The 19,961-nt window shown below is 42.1% G+C and overlaps 1 protein-coding gene across 1 annotated transcript; it reads left to right on the top strand.

Annotated features, from left to right (window-relative positions):
• The first annotated feature begins 11,742 nt into the window (after positions 1-11,742).
• LOC125377324 (sodium-dependent glucose transporter 1A-like) lies at positions 11,743-18,985 on the top strand. The gene is made up of 3 exons (XM_048390353.1): positions 11,743-11,859; positions 12,857-13,148; positions 13,477-18,985. The coding sequence occupies exons 1-3, from the start codon at positions 11,743-11,745 to the stop codon at positions 14,565-14,567; spliced, it is 1,500 nt and encodes a 499-aa protein (XP_048246310.1). The 3' UTR covers positions 14,568-18,985.
• Positions 18,986-19,961: the final 976 nt, after the last annotated feature.

Below are 19,961 nucleotides of genomic sequence, written 5' to 3'. Positions count from 1 at the left end.
TGGATTTTGCTCCACATTGTTTGAGCATTTGATTTTTCAATTAGAGATTTGCAGGTCTGCTATGACTCTTTCTTAGAATCGTCTATGAGATATCTTACTTTTATCCTGGCTTCTCGAACTTGGGCGAATGATGATTTATCCCTTTTTGACCTATTAAGGGCTTTCTTTCTCACTATTCTAGCGTTTGCTATTTTCCTGTTCCACCATGTTAACGGAGTTTTGACGGTTTTGTGGGCTTTATTTGGAATCGATTTTTCAACTGCAACAATAATTGCTGAAATGAAATTTTGACAAAAAAAGATCAGGATTACCAGAGGCCATTTCTGAGGATTTGAATGGTGTATATTCCTTCCTGACTTTGGGACAATCAGCCTTTGCACAGTCCACTGTGGGTTGAGGATTGGGTTGTTCCTCTTATTCTGGTGGGCTGCCTATGTAGGTGAACATAGGAAGGTGGTCGCTTCCCCAAGTGTCATTATGTGCTTGCCTTTGGCAATGTGAGGCGAGATTGCTGGTTGCAGTTGTGAGGTCAATGTGTTGCGTACATGGTCATAACGTGTGTGACTGCCGTTTTTAGAGTTATGAGATTGTCATTATCAACCCATTTCTCTATGATTTTGTCGTATTTTCAAGAATTGCCCCTGTCTTCCCATAAAAGACTGTGAGCATTAAGGTCACCAAGGATTATCCTATTTCTGTCTAGTATTTGAGCTAGTCTCGTTAGCTCTTGCGTGTTTGTTTCATAGGTAACCATGTGGTATACGTTAGCTTTGCGTAACTCATTGCCATTTGTCAGTTTGAAGGAGATTACTTGTGTTTCAAGGTTTCCTACATTTGTTTTGATATTTTTGGAGGTACAGTTGTCGTAAACAAGGGTGATAAGTCCTCCTCCCTTGTTACCGGGCATAAGTCTTTTTCTGTCTTTTTTTTATATTGGGTATAAGTGTGAATTTGGCTCTTTCGGTGAGTTTAGTGTTTAGTCTCCTGTATTAGAAGACACAAGATCCTGAAAGAAGTATATATTTTGCTGCCCGTGGCCCTTGGAGAGAACAATCTCTCCTGGACAGCTAGGGAATAAAATAGCCTGGGGCGCTTGGTCAAGGTGTGTTTCATGTGTAACATGGGGAAAACACGAATAGCCTTTACGAGCCACGGCAGTGAGCGGCTGTGCCAATATAATGGAGTTATTTGTAAGATAACAGTTTCTTATACACGAGACACGGCAAGCAACACATTACACAACTGATAAATAATGTGAGAAATAATATCATATCTGATCAATATATCTAAATGTCCCGTCGTTACAACGATATATTCCCTCGAATCAATTGTCTGCAGACAATGTATATTGTAGTTAAATACCGACAGTACAGCTGGCTAACACTTGTGCTCATAGAGATGTTTCCTACCATCATAAAAATGTAAATACACTTAGATGTGTTAGCATGAATGTGTTTTAGTGCACTCGTTTCTACAAACACAGTGTCCTTTGATTAGAGCAGAGACATTGAAGCAAACTAAACGAAGGGTATTTATGAGATGGTCAGAAACGGATCAGTTGACACCTGTTCAATGTGAACCAAGAACAATAGCATTTCACTTCGATCAATTGATACAAGAACCCGGGAGCATATACTATATTTTAATTTAAATATGTCTTAAGATTTAGCAAATGAAATAACATTTTCTTTTTAATGATCAGACATCGCAAGATTAATGAGTTTAAGTGATGCTGCACTTTTGAATTCACTAACAAATTCCATCTGTGAACAATATCCTGTGACAAAAAGGAGCCGCCTGTCTTCATTTCTATTGGTACTTTTATGTTGGTGTCAATAAATTTGAGAAATTACGCATTGAAATTGAGTTCAATACGTTTGTACTTGACTCTTCTTCCTACCCGCGGCCTCCATGAGGGGCATGCAATTGCGTAGGGTGAGCCATGCTGCGATAAATCTTTTAAGTCGTTCTTGTCATATGATAATGATTGACAACCATAGTTACGTGTATGTTTTATGATAAATATTGTTCGTTTCCGAGACAATATTGATTTAGACACTCTGGATGTCATTTCATCAATATTACAAAATATTTTACTCTTGTCTCAGCTTCCAGATACCCAAGTTAGCTCCCATAATCTGTGCCAGCAGCTGTGATACTGCTGAAAGTGTCGTAAAAACATACCCATTCATTTAATATTCAACTGCTAGTGTCAACTTTTATACCAACATTCACAAATATGACCTACAATGTTTGTATGCAACTTCCTACTTCTACTAGGGGCGGTCGGGTAGCCTAATCGTTCGCTCGTCACGCCGAAGACCCAGGTTCGATTCCCAACATGGGTACAATATTGGAAGCCCATTTCTGGTGTCCTCCGCCGTGATATGGCTTGAATATTGCTAAAAGCGGCATAAAACCATACTCACTCACTCCTACTTCTACTTTATACACAGTTAGTGAGTGAATATTCATTTGCGCCTCAAACTGTAAATAATCTAGTTAGGCTATGCTAGCATGATAAAAAAATCACGATGACACATAAATTGACAGTAATAAGATATTTTCGTAAAACAATACACGATCATTTAGTATCGAAATGCTAGTGTCATACGCCAACATTCATAAGTAAGACTTGCATGTAACTGTTACAAAATAGAGCTCCAGGTGACGACTATTTGAGGTCGTTGACAGTTCAAGATAAAAAAGCGGGAGGATCCTTTATTGGGAACATCGACCGCTGTTCAGCATGTGGTGGGCTATTCTTACCAACTTTTGTTTGTCTGTTTGATATTTAACGCCGCACTCAGCAATATTCCAGCTATATGACAGCAGTCTGTAAATAATCGAATCTGGCCAAGACAATCCAGTGATTGATACCATGTGCATCGATCAACGCAATTGGGATACGATGGTATGCATCAACCAAGTCAGGGAGCCTGACCATCCAATCCCAAACCAGGCAGGCCGAACATTGTATCCTCCCACACAACAAGCAGATCGTACATTGTCACCACCCACACAACCAGGCAGGTCGCACATTGTCACCACCCACACAACCAGGCAGTTCGCACACTGTCACCACCCACACAACCAGGCAGGTCGCACACTGTCACCACCCACACAACCAGGCAGGTCGTACACTATCACCACCCACACAACCAGGCAGGCTGAACATTGTATTCTCCCACACAACAAGCAGGTCGCACATTGGAACCTCCACCACAACCAGGCAGGTCGCACATTGTCACTTCCCACACAAAAAGGCAGGTCACACATTTCACTTCCCGCACAATATTGTTGAGTGCGGCGATAAGCAACAGGCAACGAACAAACCCATATATACACAAATAGATCCTGCAATGATTTGTGGGTGCATTCAGAAGTCGTGAAGCGACAGTGTATTGCCGACGTGTAAGTGACCTAAATTCAACATTCGACAATCGCCACAGAACGATCGCACAGGTGAAAGACGGAGCTACTCAGGTTTATTTGTAAAGGTAAGACATTTGAACTTATATATACTAGTACAAAAAGTGACTGGGTGTGTTTTTATGACGTCCGTTTGAACAGTAATTCAGGTATAAGACTGGGTGGCTCTAAGCCAGGACTTGTTTATGATCAAAAGTTTGATAGAACCAACCATACCTGTGTTTGTAGGTTTCGCCAAATATCATCTTCAACATGCGTCATGGCTTTCCTACAACATACAACTGGGACAATGTTCAAACGGGCATTCAACTCTACCCTCTTTTCTAAACTTTCTTTTTTCTTCTTTTCATCGTCTTTTAGTCGATTGTTGATAGCCAAAAACTAAATATAAAATTTACATTCTTCACTGAGGTCATTCAGGGAGTGACAATATATTCATTGTCCGTTCATTCATTGACCTGATTTGTGCACGATGAAAGGTTTCAGGCGTAACCATTTTCTTCCATTTGCCCTGAGTAAGCGTTATACCTTTCATTGTTGGTTTCTCATTCAGAAACTGCCTCACGTCAACTACGGTGCGATTTTCGCTACAACAAACGACAGCTCGTGTAAAATAGGATAAGACAAACTGTGTGTTCGGGCACTGTGAAGAAGCGTTGATAGACTGTAGACTGAAGGTTGGTTCAATAAGATGGTCGTCAAAAAATACTTCACTATCCATTTCCTGTGAATTGTTTCTTTTCCAATTGGAAAAAATAACTGCATTAACGATAGTCAAAATAGTGATTGCTATCATCAGTAAACAGACTTCAGTGTCCTCTCGTAGAAAGGGTTTGAATTGCCTCTTCTTCGTTTCATTAGCAACTTGCCTATTAACCTCAGATCTCACCTATACATCTTGACCGCACATTCCATCGGGAGATGACATATTGTACTATTTTCGTTCAGTTACAAAAACAAGAAGTAAATATGAACATCAACGGGAGTATTTGAATATTGATGCCACTCGAAGCCGACTACTAAACCAGAATGACTTTTAACCACAGTATAATTCAATGTACAACAGACACAATACGATAAAGCCGGTTCTACCATGGTGCCTGAATACTAAACGACCAAGCAGCTGTATAGCTTGTGCGTTCACGCGATTTCCAGCGACACGCTGCTTTATTGTGTACACTCGATCAACAGGAACCGATCCACGTCAATACTGTCGGCCGGCCTACCGCCAGTCAGCAAAGACTGAGCGCTAGGTCATGCTCCTGAACGCGGAAGGCTATCAGGCAAGAGATCTGACATCCTCTCCAGTAGGCAGGGAGCCCGAAACGACTCATCTTAGTCTACTGGCAGTATGAAAACCAGTAATTAGACGTTGTCAAGGTGAGCAGTGAATCTAGCAGGTTAGCCCTGGTACAACTAATAACTAATGTCACGAGCTGTGCTCACAGGTTTATTAATAATAGCTAATTGTACGAACAGATCACAATAAAAGATCTGGGCTGATAAAGATCACTGATTAATAACAGAGCAAACACACAAGTGGCTCAGCTGAGCAGTTACTGTATTACACCAATAAAATGAGAGCAGCTAAAACAACACCCTCATTAGGAGGTAAACCTACTGTGTTTTGAAATTTGATGTAGTCCGACTGTAGAGCAGAAACCTCTTATTTTAATTTGGAACCGAGTGCTCTGTAGTGGGACTACATCAAATTTTCAAACACACTATGTTTATCGACCGCCTCCGTGGTCTTGTGGTAGAGCGTCCGCCCGGAGAGCGGAAGGTCCAGGGTTCGATCCCGGGCCGTGTCATACAAAAAGACGTTAAAAGATTGTACTTGTTGTTACCCTGTCTGGCGCTTGGCATTAAGGGGCTAAAACAAGGACTGGTCGGCTCGGAGTCAGTATACTGTGTCTGAGTGGGGTATTCATGTTAAACTGCGGCATGGTATCTCAGTGAGCTAGCACTATAAATCGGCATCAGTCCGGACTAGTACAAGCAGCCACACACACACTTACACGTGCATGCACGTCGCTATATAAGTGCAATAATTTTGGACGCGACGTTAAACCCAATTTCACCTCACCTCACCTCACTATGTTTATCTCCATTCTACCATGACAGCAAAAACGCTTTGAAATCGGTGCTCTCTTGAAACGTGTAACAACACAGGGTACAAAAGTCCGCAATCTTAGAACATTCCGACAAGTGGTCACAGGTAATTATATGTGTAACAAATACTACTAAAGTTCAACATTAAAAATACCAAAGTCTTGAGTAGCTCAAAATAAGTGTTCAAAACACATAGTTTTTCAAAAAGAAGTTGACAAATAACCCTCCAAACCTAGTCCAACGACAGATGTTTAATTTCTACCAACCTCCTGTGCACTGTTTGGCTTGGCCCAGTCATTTCTTGGAAACCATTTCTTGGAGGTCATTTCTTGGAAATCGAACATGCCATTTCCATTGTATGGGTGACAGGTCGTAGAAATAGATTTTAAAATGCTAAACGAATATATTTCTACAACAAACTTTATTAATTAACATTCTACTATATATTTTGCATGTGTAAGTTTGTTTAGTTAGTTAGCAATTACACCAAGTAAATAATAAAAAAATAAAAATAAACGACTCTCCACCCTGAACTTGGATGTGGCAGAACTTGACCTACATCACGATAAATCACACTTCAAAACTGTCATTATGGCTGCCTATGTTTACATTTTCCTTGCCTCAGCAGACAGGTAACGAAGCAAGATGACAACCCCGATCTATGATGTGGTAGATTCACTGGCAATGAGCCTGCTGGTACGGTGTGATTACCGTGGAACTGGAGAATGACTGAACAGCCGCTTTTTAGGCTGCAGAGAAGCCGGCTATTTTGACATGAGGAATCTGCATGATTTGACCTGTTAAATTTGAAGTTTTCACGGATTGAACGCAAGCGTGTGAAAGAAAATCATTGTGACAGTTGTGGCCCAAAACAGTGGTTCGTGTATAATTTACTTAATCGTGCGTCTTCTGAAATTAATCTCATCAAGTTTGATAAGTTTATAAGTTTGATAAGTGTGCTTTGACATCAGTGATTCTGGTCGCCATAGAATGTCCCTAACAGTTTCATAAACTTTTAATTTGTATGGAAAATATATGCCTTCGTTAAATCTTGTAATGTCATCAACGTTAGCAGTCAGGGATGCAGCCTAGAGTGCCAAAAACATCTGATATCAAACTACCGTATTTCCTCAATTAGACGCTAGGCCGTGTATTAATTTCGCGAGAGTTCTTGACTCGGTGTGCAGCAGCGTCTAATAGAGAAAATATTGATATGCTTTACAGTTCATATGGGGGTGATTGATCTGCAGCCACAATTTCTCAAATTCCAAGGTCCTAAGGTATGGCACCAACGTAAGCATCCCTGTCGATGGATCTGTTGCAAAACAGGGATGATCACTGGGTCAGATTCCAACCTCGCGAAGATGGTTCCTGACAGTCTGGTCCGATATCCTCCTCAAACCAGGCATGCGTCCTGCCGTCACCGTAGCTGTGGTATTGGGATGACGTAGGCTGAACAGTAAAATGTAGCGATGTCGGCTGGTTCTCGGACGGTCTGCAGTGGAATTGAACTGTGTGTATCAGTCACAAAGGCGGCAAATGGTGCTATGGTGGACGTTGAAATGGCGAACAACAGAAGACTGCGATTCCCCTCTTTGGATACGTTCTATGGCGATGTTCAGATCGGCAGCGCTGAGTCTCGGCATTTTCACACTTGAAAAATGTTGACAACTGAATGACAAATTATTGGCTTATGCTTGCCTTTTTATAGCCACTACCACGAGATACGAATGTCATAACTTGCACGTGCATTTTGCTAAACGGTTTTCCTCCATGACATTTTTGAACAAGTGTGAAAACAATGCTGTTTAAGATATTGCAAATCGACAATGGCTGCGTTTTCACGCACCGTTTGTCGAATATCAGGCCACCAACATTTTCCAATAACATATATCCAATTTATATCGGATTTTTTGTGTAGTCAGGTTCAATGAACTACATACTACCTGTGCGTTTCTTTTTTTGAAGAGTGTATACACCATTTGTCATAACTTATGGTTAATGATGCTTCAAGTAAAACGCTTACAGTTTTAAACTAACAATACATTCAATGAATATTAATGGCAAAAGCGTAACAATAAAAACCATACACATATTGCACAATGTCACTATCACGGCCTTTAATATATATCACACGACTGCTTGCAGGCTGCTGATATGTTAACGTGTCAGGATAATAGGGTAAAAAGAACAAAAGCTAGGAGAACAAGCCTTGATGATGACCCTAGGTCAGGCACGTCCCTCAACTTCCATCAATGAAGATTCAATCAAACTTATACTGTCAGATAGACGTATTACCAGGTCTAAGCCATGGATCCATTAAAACTACTATTCATGAACATTTACAGATGAATAAGATATCTTCTCGTTGGGTGCCACAGTTTCTAAATTCGGACCTGAAGGAAAAAAGAACTGACATTGCCAGAGAAAATTCGGAACTTATACATTAGGATTTCATATTAGGATTTCGTCCAATTCAAAAAGAGATTGGTAATGGGTGATGAAACATGGATCTATCTCTGTGATCCCGAGTCAAGCCATCAATCCATTGACTGGCACCATTCCACTTCTCCGGCACCAAAGAAATTCAAGTCTTCAAGATCAGTGAAGGAAGTTATGGCCACTGTATTCTGGGATCCAAAGAGTGTGATCCTTGTTGATTACTTAGAAAATCAAAAGACGATTACTGGTCCTTACTATGCTGATTTGCTTCTTCGCCTGAGAGATTCTATCAAAGAAAAGTGGTGAGGAATGCTGACTGCTGGAGTTGTACTACTTCATGGCCATGCCTCTTCTCACACCTCCCGACTTGCAAAGGCTGCTGTGCGACAATGTGGGTTTGAAGAGCTCCCTCACCCTCCATACTCGCCAGATCTGGCACCAACAGATTCCCACATGTTTCCTAAAATATTCAATTTCTCTCAAGAATTATCTTGGACCATTAATCTTTTTCAAATATTGTTTAATGCATAAGTGGAGAACAGATCAAAACTGACTAGTGTCACCGGAGTGTATTTTGCTTGTGTCGAGGTCAAGTGACCTTTCCGCTCCCTGGCTTTATTTCCAACACCGCTCAGCAAAGTCCAGCGGTCGTCATTGTACAGTGTCATTACATTCTGTATACTGAACAACACAATCTCCTGTGGCACTGAATAAGATTTGATGCAAATTTATGTTTTTTACCAAATCTGAAACAATTTCGGTTTGCAATAGATAAAAGACTCCTGTAAGTGATCAAATGGTTAATTTGTCATACTGACTTCAGAAAATGCGTGATTTCATAAAAATAAAAAAATCAACATGCCAAAATGTCAATTTACAAATCAATAGCGTGTGTGATGCGATGCAAGCAACACATCTTTGTCTCATTGAATGGACCAGGCGTCGCACAAGATCCTGTTGGATATCTGTCCATATCTGCTGGAGCATGTTTCGAAGTTCCTGGAGTGTCTGTGGAACACGTTGTTGACGTCGAAGGTGCCGATCCATCTCATCTCGCATGTGCTCGATTGGTGAGAGATCAGGGGAGCGAGCGGGCCAGGGGATGACATTTACGTTGTTTTGTTAAGGAGAATCCTGAACAAGTAGAGCAATATGACCATGTTGAAAGGTAATGGCTGAGCCATGACGACGCAAAAACGGTCGAACAACAGGCCGACAGCGTAGTCACTGTTGCTGGCTGGAATCGATTTCGTAGGTGTGTTGTTCGAATCCAGTTGTCTTGTTAATTATTGGTTACGTGTGCCTTGCCACTCTGAGAATGGTCTCTGACTGCATTCGTCTGTTGCCAACGTTGCCATAAACACCAAATGGTGTTTCTGTGGACGTTAAATTGTCTTGCAACAACCCATTGACTCGGTCCTGCTTCAAGCATACCAATGGCTCGCAGACGCTCATTTTCGAACAGGCGTGGCATTTTTTGTTTTTCTGAGTGGTTCTTGTCAGTACGATGCTAAACAATGCATATGGAATCCTGTTAACGCAGATGTTGTCATGAAATACTCGAATTTGATTCAACAATCAATAAAATAAGCCAAAATCAATTTGGATTGAAAAAAACCTATGATTTTATGACCGCCTCACTGTGCACTTATACAAATCATTTGTCATCGAATCAGACGATGTTGGGATAGAGCTACCAAACCCCACCAAAAATCATCCAGGGGCCATGCAAGATAAGGGTCAGGCAAAACCCCGAATTTAGGCCACTCATATTCCCTCGTGCCCGGTTGCATTTACTATAAAAAAAACATGACAATGTTAACCACAAGAATCCTGTTTTCAACCAGCTTCCCGGCAAAACTGTCACTGCTGGGGATCCATGTTTGTACTCTTTAAAACCACTTGGCCTCAATCCCCTGTCCCAAATGATGAAAACAATTTCCAAATCCCAAGTCAGTCGCATTTGCGTTAGGGTCACCGCCGACACTCCTTTGTCGCCTGCCGGGGTAGAGGCACATGAAGTCGTCCAACTCCTGGTCACAAAAATCAACAGTCCTTGATGAGTTAAAACATTGACTCTTCGGCAGATCAGAAAAATAACTATTATTCTATTCTGAAGGGTTCAAATTCGACAGTCAGTCAAGTATTTTCCACTATCAATTCAAATTTCAATCTCGCACAAAGTATGAAAAGTGGCACATCCGCCTCTTTCCAAATTTTAAATTGTTGAGGAAATAAGTAGGTCAGGCCATTCCATGTAGTGTTGGTAGGGGGTACGTACAGTACAGCGGCAAACCAAACAGTCAGATGGTTTCTGTCGTGTTTGGAGGGTTTATGTAACCAAGCTGTTACTTATTTACAACGTAAAACATTGTTGCCTTGAACAAATAGTTGTTTGTTTTCTTTTGACGAATATCTTTTTTACGTTACACAAAGAAAGACACCTACCACCGCTTTCACAGACGAGTTCAATTCGCCTCTTGTGCCATGCCGGATTACGCACTGTCGTCCGCAGGACGAAGTAGTTCGATTATAAATCTGTCATGAGATGATGGAGATAATGTACAATAATCGAAAATTAGATTAATGTTGGGCCGAATTGATAGTCTCTAACATTAATCTAATTTTCAAACACTGTACGTTTATCTTCAGGTACACGATTTTGATATATGATGGCTGGTTGGAAATTTCGCGACATTCTAAGACTTCTGATACAAAATCCGACATGCTAATAGTTGGTGGTTAGGGAAATACAACCACCATTGAAAAGTGCCTGAACGGGGTACCAGTGGCTCTTTGGGACGATTACCATACGCGCATGCGCAGCACAAAGGTGTTCATTTCAACATTTTTTTACAGGGAATGTTCAGCCTCTGATGGTAATGCAAAATTTCAAGTGATTTGGTTTCTGCAAAGGATTTCTATGTATTGACGTTAAAATCGAAAATTAGCACTTTTCCAATGACAGCAACAACATTTCTGATGGAGCTATAAAATTCAGTTTGGTAGTGAGTGAGTGAGTTAATATTTAACGTCACATCGGCATTATGTAAGCTATATTGTTACGAGTAGTTTGGTGGTGAGGTGAACAAACACACTTGTCTAAATATTTCACCGAATTTGACGCATGATGGCTCGTTGGAAAGTTCTGGCATATCTAACAAATACAAAATTATAGGGGTGGACATACCTATAAGGGGTGGTTAGGGAAATACAACCGTTTAAAGGTGTCTAGACTGGGTGTCAGGGGCCTCTCTGTGGGGATTACCACACGCGCATGCGCAACACAATGGTGTTCATTTTACCATATTTGGACAGCCAATAAAACAATTAAAAAAATCACTTTTCCAATGACACCACCAACACTACCGGGGAGCCGATAGCTACCCATCCATGTCATCAACAGTCAGTCCACCCCACCGTCAATTAGCAGGAGCCTAGATATGAAACTCAGTAATCCAGGCCGTAACGGGTTGGCGGTAATCCGAATTGCTACTAGTCAGTTACAAAGGCATACATGTAGTTACATATATGAAGGGTGAGCATGTGTTTTCGAATCAATATAAAATAGTGAAGCTACATGCAAAAAGGTGAGCCTGAATCACAATGGTAATGTCTGGTAAATGTGGAAACTTATATCTACAATGAAAACGCATGAATGCTTATCTCCTAACTCCCTCTCTCCACGTCAGATGAACAATTGGGATGTTCCTGATTACATACAACTTATCTTTGGTCATATTGCCTCAGTTTGCCATGGAATCTGTCAGATCAACGCCGGGAACAGTTCACTTCCGGCAGCAACTACAGGATCCCGAGTTCCGACGGAAGTTCATCCACACCTTGATACTGTACTTTGCGTTTCTGGTCCTGGTAAGTTTCGTCTGTGTCCATTTGTTTCAATTTACTTTAAAACCTCCACTATGGTTGAACGCTTTTGGTGAATTATTACACTCAGATATTGAAAAACAATCATAAGCGGAGTTGTAATCAGATGCATTGCATATTTTACCCTGGTTATATCGAACGATGGGCATCTAATCAGCCACTAAATCAGACAAAGACCGCATGTTCCTGACTTTCAAATTTGCAAACTGGGATTTAATGCTTTAAATTTAAGTAACGTTGTCAGAGAAAAATCCGTTTTCCTAAATGTCCCACACTATTTCAAGTCATTATGGATGCTTTTGAAGCATATGCCAAAAAAATGGCCAAAGAAAAGCGGAACATGTTGCAGGTCTCTAGGAATAGGTATAAGTCAGTGCGTGGTCTTTAAGAGTGGTGACATTGCGTGATGTTAACGTTGTCATTGCTTGAATGCACGAACAGAAAAAGAGGAAACACAATTGGAATAAACCCATTCTGTCCCTGCCAGCTGTCATCCATTGTCTGCCTGCCCTACGTGAAACTTTTCTTCGCACAGACAAGGCCTCAAATAACATAACAGTTATATGTTAGCATCACTTTATTTATTGTCTGATCAAAGGACCTGATATAAGTGACATATTAAATAATACCACATATAATTCCAGTATATTAACTATTAAACCATCCATCAACTTTCGACTCTAAAACCTGAAAACATGTCCATTGCTCTTACATACTTGATTCCAAAGCTAAAAAAATCCGTACAAATAGAAAGATATATTGCCTTGTCCAGCAAATGTACCACCAAATCAAAAATCCCTGTTTTTTACAACAATCCTAAATACCATCGAGGAAGGACTTTCATTATATTCTTCATATAGGAGGAATCTATACCATGTGGATTCTCCAAACCTCAAAGGATTTTATTGTAAAAATATTTTCATTCACTCACTCATTATAAATTTACCAATTCACCTTATAATTCACCAAATATTGTTTACAGGGTGTCTGCCGTGGCCAGCACGGCCCAGCGTTCTTGGACCTGGCCCAGATCACTGGTAGCAATGTAGAGGAAGCATCAATCTTCTATACATCCCTTGCGACAGGGGGACTCGTGGGATCAGTCATCATGGGTGTCCTCATTGAGAAAGTGGCCAAGCACAGGCAAGCCATTCTAGCCAGTTCTGTTCTAATGAACGCTGTCAGCACCAGCGCTATACCATGGAGCAAGACCTACTTCTTGACCATTTCTATATTTTTTGTTAATGGGATATTAACAACGGCTTTTGATGCAGGTAAATCAATGTTCATTTGTTGAAATAGAAATCATCCATAAACATAGCAACTATGGTCTCAAATAACAGGACACTGTGGCTACGTCTCGTTATTACAACGAGAAACCGATGTAATCAAATTAACAATGAGTTAAATGGCAACTATTCGATTTTCAATTTCATAAATAATTACGATTTCATTTACAGTATTATTTGTATTATCTGTTTTAGCAATAACATTAATTTAAAGTAAGCAAAACACGGAATGCTTATATATTTAGAAGAATATATATGTATATTCCAAAAAAAAGATAAATAAAATATCAATAGTTGGTATGGTGTTTTTCAGGTGGAAACTTTGACATGATGAGCACGTCAAGTGTGGAAGGCAAGATGTTTATACAGATTCTACACTTTGTCTTTGCTGTCGGTACCATCATAGCACCACTCATGGTGGAACCGTTCCTAGCTGAGAAAAAAACATACAACGCGACCTTCTGTGACATACATAACGTACGACAGTCTTATAACTACAGCGAGGGACATGCAGCTGACAGCTCGAATGAAACAACCGTCCTTATTCCGGAGATTTGTCTCCCTTCCGAAAGTAATATCCAGTACGCATACATGATAGCAGGTGCACTCTGTCTTCTGTCGGGGATCATGATAACTGCAGAATGCTTTTTCAGTCCTCCAAACACAAAACGTAAAACAAGAAATGAGAATCACCAAAATCCCCGGGTGATTCCCAGATGGTTGCGTGTGCTTATCCTTGGAACTGTTGGAGGCTTGAATTTCTTCACCTCTTCTTCCATCAGTGTCATCGTTGACTACATGATGGCATATTTTGTAAATGACCTTGGATGGAGCAAAGAAAAGACTGCCAATTTAACATCAGTCTATTGGGCGGGTTATACCGCCTCTCGCTTGCTGTGTGTGCTACTTTATCGAATCCTTAACCCTCGTCAGCTTTTGTTTATTTCTAATGGTCTCAGCGTGTTGTCTTTAGCTGGTCTGTGGCTGAGCATAATTTATAAATCCGACCCAGGGATATGGATCTGCATGGTCCTTGCAGCAATAGGAATGTCAGCTATATTCCCAACTGCAATTGTGTATATTAAAAATGACGTGATGAAGGTGTCTGGTATGGTGACGTCAGTAATCTGGGTGGCACAGAATTTGCAAGGAATTCTGAACCCTTTGTTGCTAGGTTACCTCTTCCAGACAGTATCCTTCAAATGGTACATCTACATCACTTTCATCGAGGCCGTTTTGGCCTTCGTGTGTTTTGTGTCTCTTGTTGTGATTGTAAAGACGCTTGTGACGAAGTATGGCTCTCTTGAGTTGGAAAATATTGTTGATGAAAAGAACATAGAGGAGACATTTATTGAGAAGATCGAGAGAACAGAGGTCAATTGCCTAACAGATTTGCATGGTTAGACTCAACTAACACAGATAGACCAAAGAGGCGACAAACGGGATCAGGTGGTCAGGCTTGCTGACTTGGTTGATGCATGTCATCGTATCGAAATTGCACTGAGGCTGCTCAAGACAGTATTTGATGCTGAGTGAAAGGCGTCACAGGCATAGTCATTTTGATCTGATAAGTGATTTGTAGAGGTCCAGCTGAGTGTCCCCCGAGGTACACCAAAATGTGCGTGAAATTGATCGCAATTCGTTCTGGCCTTTATGACATCTGTTTTCTACATCTTCTAAATGTTTACTCCAAGTGAGGTGTTAATCTGGAATCACCCCCAGGATTTTAAAATTTGATTGGTTTTCCTTTTTGGGAGAGACAGGGTATAATAGCATCATTCCCCCTGTATTTGTTTTACTTGAAAGGTTGAATCCACATTTATTGCACCATTGATCAACTCCGTCCAGGGCTGACTGGAGTTTTTTGGGATTTGTGAACTATCATCACACAGTGCCAACCGATTACGGGCTTACTGGATCACCACAGCAAATAAGTGCCGTCGGATTCTCTGCCCCACATTCACTCTGCGCTCAAGAAGAAGATCAAAGACGGCAAGTATTGCACCCTTGCTTTGCTATTGTTATCTAACCAAGACACTTTAGACGCAAGAATGGCAGAATATGGTGGCAATGTCTACCAATTGAAAGAGGATGTTAGGTTTAATCGTACACTGACTCTAGCAGAATTCATCCAGGCCTTTGGCATTTATAAGGATATTTTCTACGACACAAATAATGCAAGACGTAAACAATTGGACGTACACGAGCAAACTGTCATTGAACTAGGTACATTATATGGGGGCTCCACGCACTATGACTTTCATAAGTTATTTGCTGCCAGAGTGGCGTCTTATGCGGAACAAGGATGCAGCATTCGATGGGATATGAGGGACACACATTTGTACGGGTTGTGTTCTTCGGGTCAACGTTCCAGATCGTGTACCATATGCCACAACATCCCCCATGGTACAGACTTGTGTCCCGAGTGACGTACTGATAAAGTTTGGCCTAACCTGTTCTCGGACCGAAGTGTCATCTCCGACAGGCAGGGGGCGACAGACAGAAACGACACCAGGAGACGACCTCGAGTTAAGTCAAACGGACGTGAGGTCTGTAATAATTTCAATCATCAGGGCTGTGTGAGAGTGAACTGTGCGTACCTTCATGTGTGTCTCAATTGCCATGCCCCAAATCACGGGCAGGTAAATTGTGCGAAGCCTCCTAAGTCTAGACGGGATAACCAAGCTTGACTAACTTTCCCGGATATAACCGGAGAAGAGGATGTAGGCACTTTAACAGTCCCACTCACTCCCATCAATGTTCAGACTATACAGGCAGAACTTGCTTCCCATCCCCATTCTCTATTTGCAACATATCTCGGATTGCAACATGGCTTCAACGCCTTAAAGTCGGATGTTCCACCGTCCACAACAGAATGTAAAAACAATCGTAGTGTTTCATTGGACCCAATAGTAGCGACAAAGGCATTGCTGGCAGAAGTCGCAAAAAGGTATGTTATAGGACCATTCCAGCAGGCACCATACCCTGTGTACAGAATTAACCCCTTAGGAATTGCCACGGGAAGTACTCGAGAAAGAAGAGGTTAATCCTTGATCCGTCAGCCCCACATGACTCAGAACATACCACTAGTATCAATGATCTCATTAGTAAGGAAACTGCTTCACTCTCTTATGTGACCATAGACAATGCGCAGTTATTGAGCAGCTGGGACATGGTGCACAGATGTGTAAGGTGGACATTACTGACGCGTTCAAACAGATTCCGCTGCACCCCAGCTTCTGGCCTTTCTTTGGTTTCTCATGGGATGATAGTTACTACATCTACACTAGATTGGCTTTCGGGTGCAGATCTAGTCCAAAGATATTCGATACTCTACCCGGACTAAGTGCGCGAAAAGAGAGTTGCTGTCTTTGTTAGAACATTTAAACTACGCTTGTCGAGTGGTAGTACCAGGCAGATCCTTCCTATCTTATCTGATTCTACTGTCGGCAACTGTTGCCAAGTTGCACCACCATATCAGACTATCCAGGCAATGTCGGATAGATGCACATGTGGAAGAAATTTCTGAACCAGTGGAATCGCATCTCGATTTTCCATGACGACCATTTCACGTCAGCTCGGAATTTCAATCTGTATACGGATGCAGCCGGAAGTGTAGGGCACGGGGGACTTTTTGAGGGGGCATGGTTTGCCCAGACGTGGCCTCAGGACGTGACAAACATTCCAGATTTGGCACAATCAATTGCTTTCTTGGAACCGTTTATCCTATTGTGTTGTCGGCCATTCTCTGGGGACGACATTGGACACAGAAGAGAGTACTGTTTCATTGTGACAATATAGCTGCTGTGTGTTTTATCAAAAAGGGAAGATCAAAATGTATGAACATTGTGGCTCGGATGCGGACCCGTTCATGGCCAGCAGCTATAAATAACTTAATCGTGTTCGCCGAACATATTCCAGGTGTGCAAAATAACATTGCAGATGCACTTTCCCGTTTGCAGTTCAGGAAATTCCGAGCCCTGGCGCCACACGCAGAACTCCATCCAACGCCTTGCCCACCCAGCTCACAAGTGATGTGGACCTGAATCGTCACCTGGACACCCTGTGGTCACCTGCGATCAGTCGACAAACAAGAACAGCCTATTCTACAGGTTTCCAGTGCTACCTCAAGTTCATGTTAAAGTTCAGTTTGTTCAACACACTGGGTGTTAGCAGTGTCCTGCCACCAGTTAATGAAGCCTACGATCAGTACTTTCTTGCCCATTGCTTCGGCTCCCTAAAACTCTCACATGACACCGTGAAGACTTATCTGGCGGGAATCCGATTCACTTATCTGCAAGCGGGCATTAGGACACTGTTTGACGATGTCTCAACCGGTGCCCTGAATAGGATTTAACCCCTACTAAGGAGCTTCGGATTCCTGCGATGCGGAGAATTCACATGTTCGGCCAACTTTGATCCCAATAGGAACATAACTATGAGTGACATTAATTTTGGACATCTTAAAAGAACATGTGCTATAACCCTAAAAGTGTCAAAGATTGATCCCTTCCGGCAAGGGGTTCGCATTGCTTTATTCGCTTCTGACACCATCATCCATGACATGTCCCTACTAGGCCTTGTCCAAACTGTTTCCCATAAGAACGCAGTGCAGGGCTGCAAACCAGGATTCACAGTTTGTCAGTCGGGACTATCTACCAATATCCAGGACTGTGTTCTTGTCTTGGTTAGATAGGGTCATTACACTAGCTGGCTATAACTCCGCAGACTACTCGGGGCACTCCTTCTGGATTGGAGCAGCCATTACGGCAGCCACTGTTCACATCGAGGATCACCTCATTCAGACTATGGGCAGGTGGACTTCGGACTGTTATGCCAGATATCAGAACGTCCGAAGCCACCTTAGTGCAAGCCCACAAGGCTATGTGTCGCTAATAACTAAGTACGATATTCATGTTATCTATTTCACTTATATTCTTAATTCTGTGGGGGCTCTCGGTTACTAACCTCGTTTGGGCGTCATAAGCCACTCCATACTCAGAGCATTGAAGGCTTGTGGTCCCCAAAGAACAATACGCTATTTCGGCACCGTCCGGTCAGCACGACCAGGACCAGCTTATCTCTAGGGATCGTCCGGGTCTTCGGACCCCAGGACCTGCATATCCCTCCCACAGATACCCAAGTCCGGGTCCCTAAGAACCCAGGACATTCAGTCATCTTACTCGGGTCGTCACAACCCCAGGGTGTCAACCCGGGTCACCTCGACCCCAGGGTCTCACAAGGCAACCGAGGCAGCCCCAACATTATGCCAAATGTTTGTATGTAAATATTTGTATGTAATAAAACTTCCTGTCATGTACTACATTTGATGTTGTTTGTTGCACAAAATGGTAATTTAATAGTTTAGTTTGTGCAACAACAACACGATTTCTAAAAACCTCTGTCATCTAAATTTGTTTCATTCCGTCTGGATCATGTTACAGTAATTACTTCCCACAATGAACTTCCAAACAGGCTGTGCATGCCCAGTAAGCCGGACATGACGTCACAGTTATATTCCTTTATCAACCCATCAGCCCCGCACGCGGTTACTTTCTCCATTGTTGCATGCCACTCAACCGTGTTACCCTCCAGCCACCCCTTAGCTCCTCCTGTATTTCATTGCTTCATGTATCATGTGTATCATATATGTGGTTTTCTTTTTTGGATTCGCTTGTACTATGTATTGGCATGCATTCCATAGTCATTTATCAGGACCCCAGGACCGGCATATCCCTCCCACAGCTACACAAGTTATCAGTCATCTTACCAGGGTCACCACGACCCAGGGTGTCACAAGGCAACAGAGGCAGCCCCAACATTATGCCAAATGTTTGTATGTAAATATTTGTATGTAATAAAACTTCCTGTCATGTACTACATTTGATGCTGTTTGTGGCACAAACTGTAAATAATCTAGTTAGGCTATGCTAGCATGACAAAAAAATCACGATGACACATAATTTGACAGTAATAAGATATTTTCGTAAAACCATACCCGATCATTTAGTATCGAAATGCTAGTGTCATATGCCAACATTCATAAGTATGACGTGCATGTTCCTGTTACAAAATAGAGCTCCAGGTGACGGCTAATCAAGGTCGTTGACAGTTCAAGATAAAAAAAGCGGGAGGATCCTTTATTGGGAACATCGACCGCTGTTCAGCATGTGGTGGGCTATTCTTACCAACGTTTCCTTATGTTTTGTTTGTTTGTTTGATATTTAACGCCGCACTCAGCAATATTCCAGCTTTATCACAGCAGTCTGTAAATAATCGAATCTGGCCCAGACAATCCAGTGATTGATACCATGAGCATCGATTAACGCAATTTGGATACGATGGTATGCATCAAACCAAGTCAGAAAGCCTGACCACCCAATCCCAAACCAGGCAGGCCGAACATTGTATCCTCCAACACAACCAGGCGGGTCGCACATTGTCACCACCCACACAACCAGGCAGGTCGCACATTGTAACCTCAGAAACAACCAGGCAGGTCGCACATTGTAACCTCAGAAACAACCAGGCAGGTCGCACATTGTCACCTCCCACACAACCAGGCAGGTCGCACAATGTAACCTCAGAAACAACCAGGCAGGTCGCACAATGTAACCTCAGAAACAACCAGGCAGGTCGCACATTGTCACCTCCCACACAACCAGGCAGGTCGCACATTGTCACCTCCCACACAACCAGGCAGGTCGCACAATGTAACCTCAGAAACAACCAGGCAGGTCGCACATTGTCACCTCCCACACAACCAGGCAGGTCGCACAATGTAACCTCAGAAACAAC

Source organism: Haliotis rufescens, unplaced genomic scaffold, assembly GCF_023055435.1.
Source record: "Haliotis rufescens isolate VD_foot unplaced genomic scaffold, xgHalRufe1.0.p SCAF_9, whole genome shotgun sequence".
Classification (NCBI taxonomy): domain Eukaryota; kingdom Metazoa; phylum Mollusca; class Gastropoda; order Lepetellida; family Haliotidae; genus Haliotis; species Haliotis rufescens.
Note: the sequence above shows the minus strand (reverse complement) of the source record. Positions and strands in the feature narration are given on the sequence as shown.

Bases quoted from the DNA above. Each gene is read 5' to 3' on its own strand.
- LOC125377324 (XM_048390353.1), top strand. From the start codon at position 11,743: ATGGAATCTGTCAGATCAACGCCGGGAACAGTTCACTTCCGGCAGCAA. The intron at 11,860-12,856 runs GTAAGTTTCGTC...TATTGTTTACAG, and splicing joins ACTTTGCGTTTCTGGTCCTG to GGTGTCTGCCGTGGCCAGCA. The intron at 13,149-13,476 runs GTAAATCAATGT...GGTGTTTTTCAG, and splicing joins AACAACGGCTTTTGATGCAG to GTGGAAACTTTGACATGATG.